Here is a 19,791-nt window from a genome sequence, read left to right on the forward strand (position 1 = left end):
CTCCCTTGGAGTTCCCGTCGTGGCGCAGTGGTTAACTAATCCAACTAGGAACCATGAGATTGCGGGTTCGATCCCTGCCCTTGTTCAGTGGGTTAACGATCCGGCGTTGCCGTGACCTGTGGTGTAGTTTGCAGATGCGGCTCGGATCCTGTGTTGCTGTGGCTCTGGTGTAGGCCGGCGGCTATAGCTCCGATTAGACCCCTAGCCTGGGAACCTCCATATGCCGCAGGAGCGGCCCAAAAAATGGCAAAAAGACAAAAAAAAAAAAAAAATAGTCTTCCTTATTTCCCCAAAGACTAATAACCCAGGAGCTTGTAGTTTATCCCCATCACGTTCACCGCTGCTTCACATGAAGGAGGCTGCTTTCCCTTTTTGGCTGTGTGCTCAGCATGCGCTCCTGAGGCAGGGATCGAATCGGCAGCCCAGCAGTAACAACACCAGATCCTTAACCCTCTGAGCCCTCGGGGAACTCTGAAGGAGGCTACTTTGAGTATTGTATTTAGCATGTTTTATTTTATAACCGGTGCTGAGAATACCTTATATGTGCTCAGGTTTTTGAAACTTCCAGAGGTTATTGTCACCTTGCTTAAAAATGTCCCTTTTAACCAAACTCCCTTGGTCAGAAAAAAGGAAACAAACAACTGACATCACTCGCCTTTAAAATTTTTAATTGTCTCAGATGGCACAAATGCAGCAAGATATTTATTTTAAAGTGCATTTCCTTGGCTTTTGCCACTGGAATTAACGACCAGTAGAAATGTGAAACATCCGTGTAATATTTTAAAAAGTCTAAACCTACAGAGGTGTATTTTTAAAAAGGAAGACGTGTGTTTCAGGAAACTGATGCTTTTTTTTTATCGTCCTCATAATTAAAATATAAAACACACCTTAATTCAACTTTGGCTCCAGAAAGTAAAAGCTCGACTTCCCGTTTCTGTGTTTGAAGGCGAGCGTTCCATTGGCCACCTGTGTCTTCAGCTGGTCTCTTTACCCACCTGCTTCCCTCCCACAGTCAGTCCTCTTACTCTGGGGCTTTGCTCTCACATTTATTAGGCTTCCTCAGTATCCTCAGACCTCATCCTTCTGTTAACATGCACGCTCCCTTGTGTGTTTATCTTTGTCTTATGTCTAAAGATACTTCCACAAGAAGTTCTAGCTCTGAAATATTTAAAATGTTGACTCCAAAGTCCGTGGCACTGTGCCAAGCAGGCTTCGTCTAAGACCAATGGAAATGCTCTTGCCAAAGGGCAAGGTCAAGACCCATTCACTTCAACAGGATGCATCGTGTCTTCGGGAGGCTCGGCTGGGTCATGTTTGTGGACAGAGGCAAGCCTTACATTATGATGAAAACAAACAGGTGTCCCTTCTGAGGGAAGGGACAGTACCAGCCTCATAGGACGCTGTCTTGCTGGCCTTCCCAGGCTCCTTGGGCACTTCCTGCCTCAACTCTTGCTCTTGCTGCCATCCCCCTGGCTACAGGGGGTTCTGGGGGGCATGTCCTGAATGTTGAGTGGGTACCGAAACCGAGATCTCTGTGGTCACCCTGGACTCAGCCTAGCTTGTGATCACGAGAAGATGACAAACATGTGGAAGCAACAGGGAGCACAAATCCTAGGTTGCCAAGTAGGGTTAGTAAACACATGGCATCGCCTCTTAGGGAAAGTAATTACCCAAGGTTATGGCTTTGCTCTGGCAGAAACTGGGAGACTTGTTTTAAGGAAGTCATACTCGAGGGACTGGGAGTTTGGGGTGAGTAGATGCAAACTATTGCATCTGGAGTGGATAAGCAATGGGACCCTGCTGTGTAGCACAGGGAACTCTATCCAGTCATTTGGGATGCAACATGATGGAGGATAATGTGAGAAAAGGAATTTATGTAAATGGATAGCTTGATCACTTTGCTGTATAGCAGAAATTGACAGAACATTGTAAATCAACTATAATAAATTTTTTTTTTTTTAAAAAAAGGAAGTCCATGGAGTTGCCATCCTGGTGCAGCCAAAATGAATCTGACTAGGAACCATGAGGTTGCGGGTTCCATCCCTGGCCTCGCTCAGTGGGTTAAGGATTCAGCGTTGCCATGAGCTGTGGTGTAGGTTGCAGATTCGGCTCGGATCTAGCATTGCTGTGGCTGTGGTGTAGGCCGGCAGCTACAGCTCCATTCGGACCCCTAGCCTGGGAACCTCCGTATGTCGAGGGTGTGGCCCTAAAAAGCAAAAAAAAGGAAGTCTTGCCCAATGCCTGGAAACATTAGTGCTTAAGAAATTGTATTGTCATCCTTTATGGACTGACTCATTTTGTCTTTTTTTTTTTTTTTTTAGGGCCGCACCCACAGCATATGGAAGTTACCAGGCTAGGGGTCAAATCGGAGCTGTAGCTGCCAGCTTACACCACAGCCACAGCAATATAGGATCCAAGCCTCATCTGTGATCTACACCACACCTCATGGCAACGCCAAATCCTTAACCCACTGAGCAGTGTAAGCTCCAGGGGGATGGACAGAGGCAACAGCCGTGGTGAGGATTCCAGAAAGACCTCTGAGTAACAGACCCTGGGTACCTGTGGGGATGTGCATCACAGGGCACACTACTCACTCATACGCTGAACCAACAGGCGGATGTCACTTGTGTGATGCTCATGTTTAAGATGCTATGAAAGCAAAGCCTCCTAATGATTCTTTGACAGCCCCAGAGTTCTGATCATTAGTGTCAGGACCACCAGGCCCAATTATAGCATTTGAGTAAATGCACATCTCAGCTGATCAGTATGTGCACATCCAAGGGATCAGATCTGAGTATCAGAATCTGCCATAGGACGCCAGGGCTGGCAGGAGATAATTACACTCTAACTGGAGACTCTGCTATAAAATGAATATATTGAGTGAGTTCCTGTCGTGGCTTAGCAGTAACAAACCCGACTAGTATTCATGAGAATGAGGGTTTGATCCCTGGCCTTGATCGGTGGGTTAAGCATCCGGCGTTGCCGTGAGCTATGGTGTAGGTTGCAGATGCAAGTTGGATTCTGCGTTGCTGTGGCTGTGGTTTAGGCTGGCAGCTACAGCTCTGATTTGACCCCCAGCCTGGGAACTTCCATATGCTGCAGGTGTGGCCCTTTAAAAAAAAAAAAAAAGACAAAATGAGTCAGTCCATAAAGGATGACAATACAATTTCTTAAGCACTAATGTTTCCAGGCGTTGGGCAAGACTTCCTTTTTTTTTTTGCTTTTTGAATCTCACTAAGTAAGAGTGACTTTTCCCTGGAGATCAGTGTGCAGAAAGAAAACACCTACTTAGTGTTTGTTTGTTTGTTTGTTTTGGCCTCACCTGCTGCATGCAGAATCCTGGGCCAGGGATCTAACCTGAGCCACAGCAGTGACAAGATCAAGTACTTAACCTCTAGGCCACCAGGGAACTCTGGGAAACACCTGCTTACATATATTTAAGTCAGGACCACAGATTTAATGAGGAGGTTCAGGGAGAGTGTGGTAAGTACGTGTGTCTGTCTGACATGCAAATAGAGCTGTAGTTGACTGCAAGCAAATGAAGCTTTACCCACAAGGCTTTTACCGTGGCCTGACTTTGAATCTCTGTCTTCTTCTGCTGTGTCATCCTGTGTCCTAATCACACATCTTAGATTAAGACCTGGCTTCTGTCCCCCCCCTGCCGCCCCCCACCACTGCCCCCCGCTGCAATTCTCATATGCATTCCTTGCTCCCCAACCAGACTCTAAGCTCTTTGAGACCACCGCATGTTTTAGGTTCATCTTTTTGCATGAGGTTCCTGCCTCATCCACAGGAGATGCTCAGCAGCTATTTTTTGCATGCATTATTTAAAAAATTGGGTGACATCTTCCAGGTGTAGAAACTTATCCACAGTTTACAGACTCACCAAGCTAATAGGTCACTGCCAGAACCAAGTTTAGATCTTTAGCTGTATTTGTCATTTAATAGTCCACTATTTTTCATAGTGTATTTGTCTTTGTCTTCACCTTGACTTTGGATACTGGATTGGCAACAGAGGTGAATATGGTTTTCAGACTTGTACCTGATGCCTGAGTTATTGAGGTTTTGAGGATGGAAGATACTGGGTTTGGTTTTAGAAATGTTGAGTTTGGACTTTATCTATAACAGATAACCATAATAAAGTCATAGCCCCAATACTTACTTCACTTTGAACAAGTTTACCTTTTTTTTTTTTTTTTTTCCCCTTAAGGCCGTACCCATGGCATATGGAGGTACTCAGGCTAGGGGTTGAATCAGGGCTGTAGCTGCTGGCTTACCCCACAGCCACAGCAACGCCAGATCTGAGCCACGTCTTTGACCTACACCACAGCTCACGGCAACCAGATCCTTAACCCACTGAGCAAGGCCAGGGATCAAACCTGCATCCTCAGGGATGCCAGTCGGATTCTTTTCCCCTGAGCCATGACGGGAACTCCAAGTTTATACCTAGCTTTTACTATGAAGTTCCTTGTGTATGAAACAAAGACAAAATACCCCCTTGCAGGATCATTTGAAGATTGAATGAGGTGAGAGGTCAGGGACAGCACTGCAAACAAAGGGGGGCACAAGGGGCACTGTCATCTCCTTCCCCTTTCCTCCAGGCAGAGCCGCACCCTGCTCTGACCTCAGGACAAAGGCCAGGGCTGGAAGTAAACATTTGAGAATTGCCAGCAGAGAGATAATAGTTGATGGCATGGGATTCAATGAAATCATCCAAAGAAAAGAGGAAGAATACAGCAGAGGCAGGTGAGTCCAGGTGGGGATGGGGAGGAGCTAAGAGTGACTCAGGCCCAGGAATGGAGTTTAAGAACAAAGGTATCAGAGAAAGGCAGATATCATATGATGTCACTTATATGTGGAATCTAATTTAAAAATGCAGCAAAAGAACTTATTTGTAAAACAGAAACAAACTCAGACTTCAGAAGCAATCTTAGGGAGTTCCCATCGTGGCTCAACAGAATCGAATCTGACTAACATCCATGAGGACGCAGGTTCAATCCCTGGCCTTGCTCAGTGGGTTAAGGATCTGGCGTTGCCGTGAGCCATGGTGTAGGTCACAGGCGCAGCTCAGATCCTGCGTTGCTGTGACTGTGGCATAGCTGGTAACTACAGCTCCAATTGGACCCCTAGCCTGGGAACCTCCATGTGTCAAGGGTGTGGCCCTAAAAAAAGATGGAAAAAAAAGAAAAAAAGCAATCTTAGGATCACCATAAGGGGAACCGTTGGGGGGGTGGGGAGAGTTGGGAGGATATGAATAATATTCACACACTGCTGTATGAAATAGGTGATTCACAAGAACCTACTGTATCACAGGGAAATCTACTCAGTAGCTTATAATAACGTATATAGGGGAAAAGAATGGATGTGTGTGTGTGTAACTGATTGACTTTGCTGTGTACTTGAAATACTTGAAACTAACACAACATGGTAATCAAATTTAAAATACAATAAAATGTTATAGCTACAAAAAAAAGAAAAGAAAAGCAGAAGGGCCTCATTCTTAGAGTCAACTGCTGAGAAGTCAAATTGGATGAGTGAGAAAAAGGCAGTTGGGTTTGGTACTGCTGAGAGCAAGCAACCTGCAGGACATCATGGGAGCAGAGGGAAGATTTCAGGGGCCTTCCTTAGCGTTGAGGATGTGGAGGCGAGAGGTAGGTCCATCCCTGAGGAATGAAGCACCCGTAGAGACACAGGCCTTTAAGCTTCAGAAGCTTGGAGACGCACGTGGCAGTGGGGATGGATGACGGGGATTCTGCCCGGGTGGGGATGAAATTCTCAAAGTCGTGGAGAGTGGGGTCTGGCACTCAGGTGGAAGGTCAGCCCAGCTGTGGAAAAGCATGCTTCTTGCAGACAAGCCAGGGAACGAGGGAAAGTGAGCAGGAGAAGGGAAGCAGTGCATGTAGGCCCTGTCTCCTGACTCACTGCCCACCACATGCTGCTGTGTTTCTCTTTGAGCAACAGGGAAGTTGACTGCTAAAGACGGCCTTGCAGATGGGACCCACTGAAGAAAAGGTTATTTGTAGGCCATTCCTGCCCCGTCTCCTTCTCCTGTCTCTTGTCTGAAAAAGCAGTGTGTGCTAGAAGAAATCACTTTTTTAAATTTATTTTTTATTTTTTGTATATATATACATATATATATATATTTGTCTTTTTAGGGCTGAGCCGGTGATATATGGAGGTTCCCAGGCCAGGGGTCGAATCGGAGCTGTAGCCATCAGCCTACACCACAGCTCACGGCAACACTGGATCCTTAACCCACTGAGTGAGGCCAGGGATTGAACCTGCGACCTCGTGGATGCTAGCCGGATTTGTTTCCGCTGAGCCAGGACGGGAACTCCAGAAATCACTCTTAATGTTTTGTTACCATGATAACCGAAAATAGCAAGTTATATGTAAAAATGCAAAAAAAAAAAAAAAAAAATCTGGCTTGAATGTTTCTTCTGTTTTTGCCTGTGTGTTTGCCTGCTGCACAACTGACCTATTCCAGGTTAGGAGGGTTTAACATCTGTTTTACTTTTAGATTAAAGGTTTTGGACTTTGGGTTTGTTGATGTCTTTGAAAAAATACTTTTCACTTAATCCTGCTCTTTTTTTCAAAAGCTATGATCTTTAAATGCCCTGTATTTCACATGGACATAGTAATAGATTCCATTTACCATCTCTTGTTTTTATCTTTTATCTTTTTAATTTAACTTGAGAGCTAAACGGGCTTCAGGATCTGGTCCAACCCTTTTTTTACTCAGTATCAAACAATGGTTAGTTTGAGGAGTCCACAAACGCTTGGAATTTCTAAGTATGGAACATTTCTAAATAAGGAAAATTACATTTTTTTAAAATAACCAAGAAATTCAGATTCTTCTCATTTTGGAACTTTTTCTACCTGTTCTCGTCAAAAACAACAACACCCTACTGGTGCAATAAAAAGGACTCACTTCAGGGAGTTCCCTTCGTGGCACAGCGGCTAACGAACTCTACTAGGATCCATGAGGACGAGGGTCTGATCCCTGGCCTCGCTCAGTGCGTTGAGGATCCAGCATTGCCATGAGCTGTGGTGTAGGTCGCAGACATGGCTCGGATCCCTCGTTGCTATGGCTGTGGTGTAGGCCGGTGGCTACAGCTCTGATTCAACCCTAGTCTGGGAACTTCCATATGCCCCAAGTGTGGTCCTAAAAAGCAAAAAAAAAAAAAAAAAAAAAAAAAGGAAGCTCTTGAGCATCCTTATCCCAAAAGGCCTCAGCGTTCTCCCCAAATCTTTCATACCTTCAAAGACTTAGCCGCCTCCCCCCGACCCCACCCCTGCCTTCTCAGCTCCCCATTTGTTGTCAGTGTAATAAAGACAGGGAAAAAAACAGCGTGCAAAGTCCTTAATGTAATACTGACAAATCTGAACATTTCACTAGCCCTTTAGTTTGCAAAGCCCCTTTGAAAACAGGAACATGGTAAAGAAAGAAGGCTTGCTGACCCTGTGCAGAAAGGTCCGGCGGGATGGCTTCCTTTGTGTATTTATTTTCACAAATCACTGCCTATTAATGAAAGGAAATTAGAAATGAAATTTTGAAAGAAAAAAAAGTCACCCCGTCTCCCCCCCGAAGATAACCATTATTACCATTTTAATATGTTGCTTTCAAGTCTCTTCTCCATAGATAGATTTTGTTTTAAGAAATACCAACGTGACCTTGTTTTTTGTAGGCTGCTTTTTATGCAACATTATGAGTTTTTCCCCACATTAGCTCTTGAGGAGACATAATTTTTAATGGCCATGTGTTTCCTTAGAAGATTTGTTTTTAGCACAGAATCTACCATGATGTATAACTGTTTGGGGGAGGGCTGTCTCCAAATCTGAAATACCTGGTGAACTTTTTAAAAATAATCCTTTGTTGTGAAATATAACAATATATCCAGCTAGTTTTAATTTTTTTTAATTAAACTATAGTTGATTTACCCTGTTGGGTCAGTTTCTGCAGGACTGCCAAGTGACCCAGTGAAACATATACATTCTTTTTCTCATATTATCTTTCATCATGTTCTATCACAAGAGATGGGATATAGTTCCCTGTGCTATAGACAGAGCAGGACCTCATTGCTTATACTACTGTAGTTTTCATGGCTTCACTTTCTTGGTTTTCTTTCAATTAAGTGTCTGTAAACAGTAGGTTCATTTTGGTGGGTTTGGGGGGATTTTTTTGCAAATAGTAGTGTAGAGCACATACCCTGTTGTGTCTGCCCCTTTTGCCTAATAGCATGTCTCTAGGATTGACCAATATCGGAGTTCCCATTCTGGCTCAGCAGGTTAAGGACCCGAGGTACTCCCTGTGTGGCTGTGGCTGTGGTGTAGGCCAGCAGCTGCAGCTCCAATTCGACCCCTAGCCTGGGAACCTCCATAGGCAGCAGGTGCAGCCATAAAAAGAAAAAAAAAAAAGATTCATCAGCATTGTCCTCTGATATCCTGTGGCGTAACTTTCCACTTGTTGCCACACATTAGGGTCGTCTCCAGCAGCCCAGAAACAGTCTTGAATGTATTTCCTGGTGTATCCAAGCACTCATCTGTGGTGAATATTCTGGGAATATAACTGCTTGGTCACTGGGTATGTGTGCTTATATCCTCACTGTTACCTTTTTTCAAAATGCTTCTATCCCCCATCAGCAGTGAAGGAAAGTTCTTGTGGTCACATCTTTTGTTTTTTTCTTTAACTCAATGAATTTGATTACCTCTCTAGTTGTGCGGCGATCATCACAACCCAATTTTAGAGCATTTCCATCCCAAACCCCCAGCCCATCCCCCCACACCCCAACCTGTCTCCTTTGGAAATCGTAAATTTTGTAAAGTCTGTGAGCTAGTGTCTGTTCTGCAAAGTTCATTGTGTCCTTTTTCTAGATTTCCTGTGGTCCCATCTTTGTCTGCACTTGGTATTGGCACCTTTTGCATTTTTGTTAGTATCTCACGTTGTGGTTTCCATTTGCAGCTCCCTTTTTATTTTATTTTATTTTATTTTTCCCCCGCTGTACAGCATGGGAATCAAGTTACTCTTACATGTATACATTTTTTTCCCCACCCTTTCTTCTGTTGCAACATGAGTATCTAGACATAGTTCTCAAAGCTATTCAGCAGGATCTCCTTGTAAATCTATTCCAAGTTGTATCTGATAACCCCAAGCTCCGGATCCCTCCTACTCCCTCCCTCTCCCGTCAGGCAGCCACAAGTCTATTCTCCAAGTTCATAATTTTCTTTTCTGTGGAGATGTTCATTTCTGCTGTATATTAGATTCCAGTTATAAGTGATATCGTATGGTATTTGTCTTTCTGACTCATTTCACTCTTAGTATGAGAGTCTCTAGTTCCAACCATGTTGCTGCAAATGGCATTATGTCATTCTTTTTTATGGCTGAGTAGTATTCCATTGTGTATACATACCACATCTTCTAAATCCAATCATCTGTTGATGGACATTTGGGTTGTTTCCATGTCCTGGCTATTGTGAATAGTGCTGCAATGAATATGCGGGTGCATGTGTCTATTTTAAGTAGAGTTTTGTCCAGATATGTGCCCAAGAGTGGGATTGTGGGGTCACATGGAAGTTCTGTGTATAGATTTCTAAGGTATCTCCAAACTGTTCTCCATAGTGGCTGTACCAGTTTACATTCCCACCAAGAGTGCAGGAGGGTTCCCTTTTCTCAACAGCCCCTCCAGCACTTGTTATTTATGGATTTATTAATGACGGCCATTCTGACTGGTGTGAGGTGGTATCTCATGGTATTTTTGATTTGCATTTCTCTTACAATCAGCGATGTGGAGCATTTTTTCATGTGTTTGCTGGCCATCTGTTTATCTTCCTTGGAGAACAGTCTATTCAGGTCTTTTCCTCTTTTTTCCATTGGTTGATTGGCTTTTTGCTGTTGAGTTGTATAAGTTGCTTATATATTCTGGAGATTAAGCCCTTGTCCGTTGCATCATTTGAAACTATTTTCTCCCATTTTGTAAATTGTCTTTTTGTTTTCTTTTGGGTTTCCTTTGCTGTGCAAAAGCTTTTCAGTTTGATTAGGTCCCATTGGTTTATTTTTGCTCTTATTTCTATTGCTTTGGGAGACTGACCTGAGAAAATACTCATGATGTTGATGTCAGAGAGTGTTTTGCCTGTGTTCTCTTCTAGGAGTTTGATGGTGTCCTGTCGTATATTTAAGTCTTTCAGCCATTTTGAGTTTATTTTTGTGCATGGTGTGAGGGTGTGTTCTAGTTTCATTGCTTTGCATGCAGCTGTCCAGGTTTCCCAGCAATGCTTGTGCAGCTCCCTTTTTTTACTAATGAAGCTGAGTAACCCTTCCTCCTTCTCTTCCTTCTTTTCTTCCTTCTCTGCCATTTAAGTTTCTTCTTTTACTAAATGCCCATATATAAAATGCCATTTTTTCCGTATTGGGTCATTTCCCCCCCACTGACATTCTTTAGATATTCTAGATGTGAGCCCATTATTGGTTATGTGTGTAGCAAATATCTTTCCCCACTTGGTGGCTTGCCTTTTTTACTTAATTGATGGTGTGTACTGATGACCAGAAGTTCTTTATATTTAATATAATACAATTTGTTGTATTTTCCTCTATTAATGGCTAGTGGGGTTTTTTTTTATCCCCCGTTTTTGTTTGTTTTTTGTCTTTTTAGGGTCACACCCGTGGCATGTGGAGGTTCCCAGGCTAGGGGTCAAATTGGTGCTGCAGCTGCCAGCCCACACCACCGCTCATAGCAACTCAGGATCTGAGCTGCATCTGTGACCTACACACAGCTCACGGCAAAGCCGTATCCTTAACCCACTGAACGAGGCCAGGATCAAGTCCTCATCCTCATGGATACTAGTCAGGTTCATAACCCGCTGAGCCACAATGGGAAGTCCTCTTTTATTTCTCATTTTTTGTGTTAATCATCTCGTAATCCTCTGTCCTTCAATAACTACATTCAGTTTTCATTTTACTCCTTCTCATGTGTGTGTAAACACTATATATCCTCTTATATATGTTTTTGATTTCTGATGTATCTTTTTATAATTGATGACAAAATCTCCTGTGGCCACTGTGGAAAGAGCCTAGACTTTAGATGTGGGATTTGGAACCATGCTTGTCCCCCAGGTACCCTCTGACGCCCCCACTCCCCACTCCATGCAGTATCCAATGGCCCTCATGCTTTGGGGGGGTCACAGACTACTTTTGATGAAAATTGTGGAAGGAAGAGGAGACCCTTAATCTTATTTGTGATTTCCCCTCTAGGGACTATGAATTCTCAGTTAAAAACTCCAGCTGAAATGGACCTTCTGGTCCATCAGAGAAGGAGCTCAGGGGCTCTTAGAGTGGAGGTGGTCCCTGGGGTAACTTTCCTTCAGTAAAAAGCATCTCCCTGGGGGATGACCTGTGGATGTACCAGACAAGGCTCCTTTCTGATAGCGTCTTTCATTGTGGCTCCTCATTGAGCGGCTCCGTGTTTTAAAATCCCTGACATGGAGTTCCCGTCGTGGCGCAGTGGTTAACGAATCCGACTAGGAACCATGAGGTTGCGGGTTCGATCCCTGCCCTTGCTCAGTAGGTTAACGATCCGGCGTTGCCGTGAGCTGTGGTGTAGGTTGCAGACGCAGCTCGGATCCCGCGTTGCTGTGGCTCTGGCGTAGGCGGGTGGCTACAGCTCCGATTCAACCCCTAGCCTGGGAACCTCCATATGCCGAGGGAGCGGCCCAAGAAATAGCAACAATAACAACAACAACAACAAAGACAAAAAGACAAAAAAATAAATAAATAAATAAATAAAATAAAATAAAATCCCTGACAAAGGGATTTGGGGTACAGGATGCAGGAGTCCTTAGTTCCTTCCTCAAACCTTCCATCAAAACCTTTTGTTTTTATTTCAGAAATACATTTAAGATGATCAAAGAAACTCTAAAGGGGGAAGAATAGGAAATGAGCTGACTCTGTAAACACAGAAATGAAATTTTTTTTTCCTTTTTTTTTTTTTTTTTTTTTGTCTTTTTGTCTTTTTAGAGCTGTGCCCGCAGAATGTGGAAGTTCCCGGGCTTGGGGTCTAATCTGAGCTGTAGCTGCCAGCCTACACCACAGCCACAGCAACTCGGGATCCAAGCTGAGTCTGCAGCCTATACCACAGCTCACAGCAACGCCGGATCCTTGACCCACTGAGCAAGGCCAGGCATCGAACCCACAACCTCATGGTTCCTAGTCGAATTCGCTTCCGCTGTGCCATGATGGGAACTCTGAAAATGAAATTTTTTTTTTTTGTCTTTTGTCTTTTTGTTGTTGTTGTTGTTGTTATTGTTGCTATTTCTTGGGCCGCTCCCGCAGCATATGGAGGTTCCCAGGCTAGGGGTCGAATCGGAGCTGTAGCCACCAGCCTACACCAGAGCCACAGCAACGCGGGATCCGAGCCGCGTCTGCAACCTACACCACAGCTCACGGCAACGCCGGATCGTTAACCCACTGAGCAAGGGCAGGGACCGAACCCGCAACCTCATGGTTCCTAGTTGGATTCGTTAACCACTGCGCCACGACGGGAACTCCTGAAATTTTTGATATATATATCATTAATTCCCAGAAAAAATGTCATGTTCATTATTTTTGCAAAAATTCGTCACTTGGTAATGAGATGGGCCTCTAACACTTTTTTTTTGGCTACACCCATGGCATGCCAAAGTTCCTGGGCCATGGGTCAAACCTGAGCCACAGCAGTAACAGCGCCAGATCCATAACCCACTGAGCCACCAGGGAACTCCATGGGCCTCTATCATTTTTGTGGAGTTCATATCCATTTTCAGTGAAAGTGTGTCTATTAGGTGATGTGGTCTCAAGTTGGTGGGTGTGGGGGCTTTCTCTCTTTCTTTTTCTTCCACATGTTAGCTGATGGCACACGCCCTCTGGCTTCTCCAGGTACGGCGTGAGTCCTGAGAACATCATCCTGTACGGTCAGAGCATCGGGACAGTCCCCACGGTAGACCTGGCCTCCAGGTACGAGTGCGCAGCTGTCATCCTCCATTCGCCGCTCATGTCTGGATTGCGCGTGGCTTTTCCTGACACCAGGAAAACCTACTGCTTTGATGCTTTCCCCAGGTAAGCTCACACCTCCCAGCAAGTGTTAAGGCGTCCAGTGACCTGCTTCAGATCTGATGCTGCCATTAACTGTGGGCCACCAATACGTCTTTCCCGAAAGCCCTGTGCTGGGCTCCTCGGGGGATATGAAGGTGGCTGTGACATGCACATCAGCCAGAGACTTGGTCCCCTGGGCCTGACTCTTTTGCGTTAAAAAAAAAAAAAAACCTACCAGATGATGTCCTAGGACCTTGCTTGTACCGATATCCAGGACTAATTGGTTCAGCCGGCTGTGCAGGATAAGAAGAAAAGTGCCCACATGTCTTAAAGGAACTCGTAAGTTCGGTATTCGTACCTTCGCTCAGCACCGTTGAGTCTCAAGGGCTAAATGCAGAATCTGTGCTGAGGCAACTAGCAGTGGTCTGGACATTCACATAGAAGCCACAAGGAGCCTCACTTTTGAAATTTCCCCTTTTTAGTCAGACTTTAGGTCAGAGAAAAAGTGATGTGAGCTCCTTGCACGCTGGTAACGGGCTGCAGGGACAGCGTGAGTGAGCGGTTCCCCACCGCCAGCACCCCCACAGTCACTGCGACCCCGCATTCCTCCTCGTGTTGGCCCGTTTGTCCCTGAAGACCTCCCCCCTCCCCTGCAGAGCACCGGCACCCTCCGCTGGAAGCGGATACACCAGAGCCCTCAGCTAGCTCCTCCTGCTGGTGCCCTGGGGGCAGCGGGGTACTGCCAAACCCAGCTCCCACTGTTTTCTGGTTCCCTCACAGAAGGAAGAAAAACAAGCAACTGTACTGCACATGCAGAAGCTTGAATACCTCTCTTTGAAAACTTCTGCTTGTTTTTGGAAATCTAAGCCGAGGAAAGTATTTAATAAAAAAACTGCTTGCCCCGTCAGCTTTGCTCCTGGTGCATTGCCAGAGCAGTCTGAGAGTCTTACAGCAGAACTCACACTGCCGTTTTGCAGAAAAAGCCTCAGCAGAAGTACATACAGTTTTGGGCTTTTGATGGACCCATCAATTGCTGCCATTCTGTTATTGCAGGAGAAAAAAAAAAAAGAATATCATTTGGTTACAGAAACGTCTGCTGTGCAGCCTGTCTCCTTTCACAAGGAGAAACCTTTTAACACCTTGGGCGAACTTCACCTCTGTACAGTTTGTACCAGGAGTCAGTGAAGTTCAGCTTCATGGGAAAGTGGAGGGAGCTGCAGATTTCCAGAGAAGTGGCTGAGAATGCTAAGTAGGGCTCATGTGCCTCTCAAGTGTGGCCTTATTTGTGCTGAATGGGTAATGAGAGGCTGGCCTGTCGAAAGGGAGATATTTAGCATGTTTGTGGGAGCTCTGCTAGGGGTTACCCTGGCAACCAAATGAATAGGTTCCCCTTATACCCCCCCTCCTCTTAAATTAGCATGTACCTTAGAAAACAGCTACCACAACTAATTGAAGCTTATTAATTAATGGGAAACCAGCAACTAGTCTTTACTGCGTTTGTCTGATTTGCCAGGCACAGACTACACAGTTCATGCTCCTTATCTCACAAGACCCATTTGACAGATTAGGAAACTGAGGCTCAGAGAGTCAAGCGGTTTGAGTGGCTTGATGAAGGTTGGGAGTGGAGACAGCCCCAGAAAAGGCCATTCTTCCTATTCAATACCATAAAGTGATAATATGATAGGTTTCAAACCATTAACAATCACATTGACTTTTTTCTTTTTTTTTTTTTTTTGTCTTTTTGCCTTTTCTAGGGCCGCTTCCCGCGGCATATGGAGGTTCCCAGGCTAGGGGTCAAATCAGAGCTATAGCCGCTGGCCTTCACCACAGCCATAGCAACACGGGATCCGAGCTGCATCTGCAACCTACACCACAGCTCACGGCAATGCTAGATCCTTAACCCACTGATTGAGGCCAGGGATCAAACCACTGCATCCTCTTGGATACTAGTTGGTTTGTTTCTGCTGCCCCACAATGGGAACTCCCTGTGTCCTTTTCTTTAAAGGAGGGTACTTTCACATTTCCTTTTTAATATAAAAGAAGTCTTGTTCATTATTTGGTTGGCGGTTTATTTTCATTTACCTCCTGTACACTTAAAATCATATGGTGGCATTTAACCTCAGAGACACTCTCCAGGCTGTAGAGATTCATCTCGCAGCACGGAGCTGTCAGTAGATATATTTCTAATTGAATATAAGTGGACTCTTGCCTCCTTAGAAGAAGCCACTTTAAAAATTACGTTTAGGAGGAGTAGATTTCTAAACAAGATTTCTAATCTGAGAAATTGACTTGGCAAATTACACGGCTGATGAGACTTTGCACTATTCCAGCTGATGAGACTTTGCAGTCTTCCGGGATGACTTGAGGTGGTTGGCAACTCTGTGAGTTGTTCATAAGGCTCTGTGCTAAGCTGTTTGCAGATCTTTGCGGAGCGTCACTGAGGTCAGACCTTTGTGCTGACAGCTTCATGCCTGTTCTTTGACAATCTCGCAGAGCTTCAGTTCCCTCCTGGGTTTAACAGAGATGCTCATTCTTCTTTTACTGTGCCTCACTTTAGATGAAATGAGCTTCTGTATGTAAAGTGCAAAGCAACCGGCTGTGGTCCATGTTAAATAAATGTGAGCTCTGACTCTGAACAGCATGGTCCCTCCGAGGAGCACTAGTTTGTATCCTCTTGTAACTTTGGCTGGGCTCCAATATAGAAAGTTCCCTGGGAGGGAGATTCTGGCCAGAGGCCAGACCAGACCAGGGGGTCCCCTCTCTCAAGTGCGACAATGACAGGGACCTCCCTCAGAGAAGTTGCCTCTGCGCCTGCCCCAGCAAGGCTTACAGTCTTCTGCATCCCTCGCGGGAAATGCGTTCTTTGGGAGATCCTCAAATAGGTGCCCTTGGGAGGTAGACTTGATTTGTGTAAATAGAGATCCTGCACGACCACATCTTACCGTTACGGGATGTTCACAGCTGGATAATACAGTTTTTATCTTTCACCATACAAGGGGTTCGTTTTTAGGAAATGAGGTTTGGGAGGATCTTATTAGTCAATTCTGAAGGTGGCTCTCCCAGTAAGGGCGCTGAAAACTTCAGGGCCATGGATTCTGTCATGTGCTCAGTTTTCAAAAGAGACATTCATTCCCCTCTGCTACCTTGTTTATTTTTTTGCAAAAAGAAAATCCTCTCTCCACAACAGGAATATATCAGAGATATTAGTTACTGGGTTGTCAGTCTGATGACGCTGAGGGCTTCTGGTTTTAATAAAATACTTTCACAAAAACACAGTGGCTAAGCTCATTGTGGTATTCTCAGTGGGATCTTGGAACAGAAAGAGGGCCTCAGTGGAAAAACTCGTGAAATCCAAATAAAGTTCTGGAGTTTAGTAATGTTCCAACGTCGGTGTCTTGGTTTTGGCAAATGGGCCGCGGTAACACGGGGTGTTAGTCTTACGCGGCATGGGTTATGGGTGGAGAGAAGCTCTGTATTATCTTTGTGACTTTACTGTAAATCCAGAATTATTACAAAATGAAACAGTTATTTTTTAAAAAGATGAATTACTTAAAAAGGGAGGGGAAAAAAACCTTCAGTGGGCTGAGCTTCCTTGCCTGTGATTGCTGACTCTACATTAAGTTGGGTGTTTTTGTTGTTGTTGTTTTGCTTTTTAGGGCTGCACCTGCAGCATATTGGAGGTTCCCAGGCTAGGGGTCGAATCAGAGCCGCAGCTGCCAGCCTACACCACAGCCACAGCAACGCCAGATCCGAGCCGAGTCTGCGACCTACACCACAACTCACGGCAACACCGGATCTGTAACCCACTGGGTGAAGCCAGGGATCGAACCCGCAACCTTATGGTTCCTAGTCGGATTCGTTTCCACTGCGCCATGACAGGAACTCACTCGTATGTTAAGTTGTTATATTGTGTGCTGTGCGTTATCTGTGAGCCTAACTAAAGAAGGCCTTTCTCCCCCGCCCCTTCCTGTCTTGCAGCATTGACAAGATATCTAAGGTCACCTCGCCCGTGCTGGTCATTCACGGCACAGAAGACGAGGTCATCGATTTCTCCCATGGCCTGGCCATGTACGAGCGCTGTCCCCGGGCCGTGGAGCCCCTCTGGGTCGAAGGGGCCGGGCACAATGACATAGAGCTTTATGCACAATACCTAGAAAGACTAAAACAGTTCATATCTCACGAACTTCCTAATTCCTGAAGACGGCGACTTGATTTTACCTCATTTACTGTGAACACAAGAGTCCTCTCTTTTGCACATGCTTCACCTGGATAGCTGTCATGGCGTGATGACCACGAGGAAGCGCCCGGCTTTTAAGGGCGTCCCACTCAAAGAGCTGAGGAAATCTCAATCTTTCCTATCTAGAGGTTCGACTAACTCCCACACAGTCACGTTAAACCCAACAGTGGAGACATCCAGCTTCATTGCCTCGCAGAATGGGAATGAGAGCTGAGTTGGGGGGGGACCGTTTTCTCGTGCTGTCTAAAGGATGCTTACCTGTTTCTCCACCTTACCTGTCACTTAGGATTCATTTATGCAGGACTCAACCTTCTCTCCACCCGTGTTCTCAGTATTTGACCAGCTCTCCTTCAGCCACTGGATTCATGGGTTCAGTCCATTTGTGAAGCTGTGATAGTGTAACTGGAAAACCATTGTGATGAAATTTTTGTTCACATGCTGATCTGTCCCCCAAACAAATCAATTAAAGGGTAGTTTCCTGGAACTATCGCAAACAGCTTCATCAACTGGAACCATATAAATAAATACAACTGGAATATTCTTAAACAAAAGGAAACTGGGGTTTTTTTAAGTGTAAATTTATTACTAGTCCACAGAGTTTTAATATTTTGATTGTCTGGGTGGTCTAACAAAGAGCCTAGCTGACTTTCCTTCTGTAAAGTCCTCCTTGTAGGCTTTTTTAAAGTACTGTACATATTTGCAATTACATTGTGCATAGATTCTTAATGGGTAGTTTTCTTTTGTCAGGCTACAACAACAAATTGCAAATTCCTTGTTTGTAATGTAAATGATTGAATACATTTTGTTAATATGTTTTTATTCCTATGTTTTGCTATTAAAAGAATTTTATAACATTTCCAAGACAAAAATTACAAGTTTATGCTTTGAAGAATTTATGTAATTAAAATTTCACCAAACTGATCTTTTTCATTTAGGAGTTATTTGGGTTTTGACACTGGAGTTGCGCCAAATAAGCATCAGAAATGTAAGATGCTTAAAACTGCTACACTATTTGTATCGGTTGGGGGTTTGGGTTTGGGGGTTCTTTGATTTTATTAACAAGAATTTTTTTTTTTCCAAATTTAAAAGCCTTAAATGTACTGTACGCCTCAGATTGTTGTACAGTTGGATTGCGGTTGATTGCCAGTTTGTGTACTGTTGCTTGGGTGCAACACAGCGGTCGGTCATGGAATAAAGGATGCATGGATCAGAATGTGTGCTCTCACAGGTCGTTTTTTCCTTCATCTCTTCCTCAAAGAAAACAACTAATGCGAGGAAAACGTTTTTTCTGGCTCTAAGACAAAACCCTTGGGGCTTACAGGTGTCATTACCTTTCTCCAGGTGTATGTTTTTGTTCTGTAAGAGACCATAGATTCCTTTTGGGGAAGTCAAGATAGAAAGCCTGTAGCAGTAACGTACAGAGGGCCTCCAGGCGTTCCCGTCATGGCTCAGTGGTTAACAAACCTGACTAGTAGCCATGAGGACACAGGTTCAATCCCTGGCCTTGCTCAGTGGGTTCAGGATCCGGCGTTGCCGTGAGCTGTGGTGTAGGTCAAAGACACGGTTCAGATCCCGAGCTGCTGTGGCTGTAGTGTAGGCGGGCAGCTGTAGTTCCAGTTCGACCCCTAGGCTGGGAACCTCCATGTGTCTCAGGTGTGGCCCTAAAAAGACAAAAAACAAAGAAAAAAGTACAGAGGGACTCCAGACAGAGAATGCAGTGGATTCTACTGACACGAGTGAAGAAGTCAGTCTCTGTGACCTGGCTGGGAGGGAGAACAGGCCTGTTTCTTGGGAAAACCTGAGCTGAACATGCTCCATAGTCTTTTTTAGTCCTTTCATCACTGACCAGAAGAAGCGAAACTGAGGGATGCTTGTTTTCCACGCTCCCAGAACACCCCTTCTGAACACACGGTAAGAGGAATGGAGGAAGAGGGGGGCTGAGGCATAAAGACTGCAGGGCTGTGTGCGGGCCTGCGTGTTCCAGCACATTGCAGGCTCCTTCCTGGTCTTAGATCAGTACCTAAAATGTGGGGGGGGCCTGGAAGGGTGAGGCCCTGCTTATCTGAGGGGATCACAGGAGAAGCTGCGGAGGGGACCTGGATGGGAAAAAAACACATCCAACAGCCTGCGCTCAGGGCATGAGAGTGGCTAACTTCGGTTTCCAAAGGCTTAGTTTCTTTTTTTTTTAATTTTTTATATTATTAATTTATTGTCTTTTTGCCTTTTCTAAGAAGGGCTGCTCCCGCAGCATATGGAGGTTCCCAGGCTAGAGGTCTGATCAGAGCTACAGCTGCCAGCCTACACCAGAGCCACAGCAACACGGGACCCGAGCTGAGTCTGCAACCTACACCACAGCTCACACCAACGCCGGATTCTTAACCCACTGAGCAAGGTCAGGGATCGAACCCGAAACCCCATGGTTCCTAGTTGGGATTTGTTAAACACTGAGCCACGACGGGAACTCCCTTTTTTTAATTTTTATTTTTAATTT

General features: G+C 44.9%; 1 protein-coding gene across 1 annotated transcript in view; it reads left to right on the forward strand.

Annotated features, from left to right (window-relative positions):
- ABHD17C (abhydrolase domain containing 17C, depalmitoylase) overlaps nt 1-18,513 on the forward strand; it is a 58,780-nt gene extending 40,267 nt beyond the window's left edge. Inside the window, exons 2-3 of the mRNA XM_003128448.5 lie at nt 12,908-13,087; nt 17,042-18,513. Coding sequence (XP_003128496.1) covers nt 12,908-13,087; nt 17,042-17,261 — 400 coding nt within the window. The 3' untranslated portion in view covers nt 17,262-18,513. The remainder of the gene's footprint in view (nt 1-12,907; nt 13,088-17,041) is intronic.
- Nucleotides 18,514-19,791: the final 1,278 nt, after the last annotated feature.

This window comes from Sus scrofa, chromosome 7 (assembly GCF_054392235.1).
Source record: "Sus scrofa isolate SSC_HxYL_T2T_F1_AM1 chromosome 7, Sscrofa_HxYL_maternal_Yorkshire_Landrace_v2.0, whole genome shotgun sequence".
Taxonomy (NCBI): Eukaryota; Metazoa; Chordata; class Mammalia; order Artiodactyla; family Suidae; genus Sus; species Sus scrofa.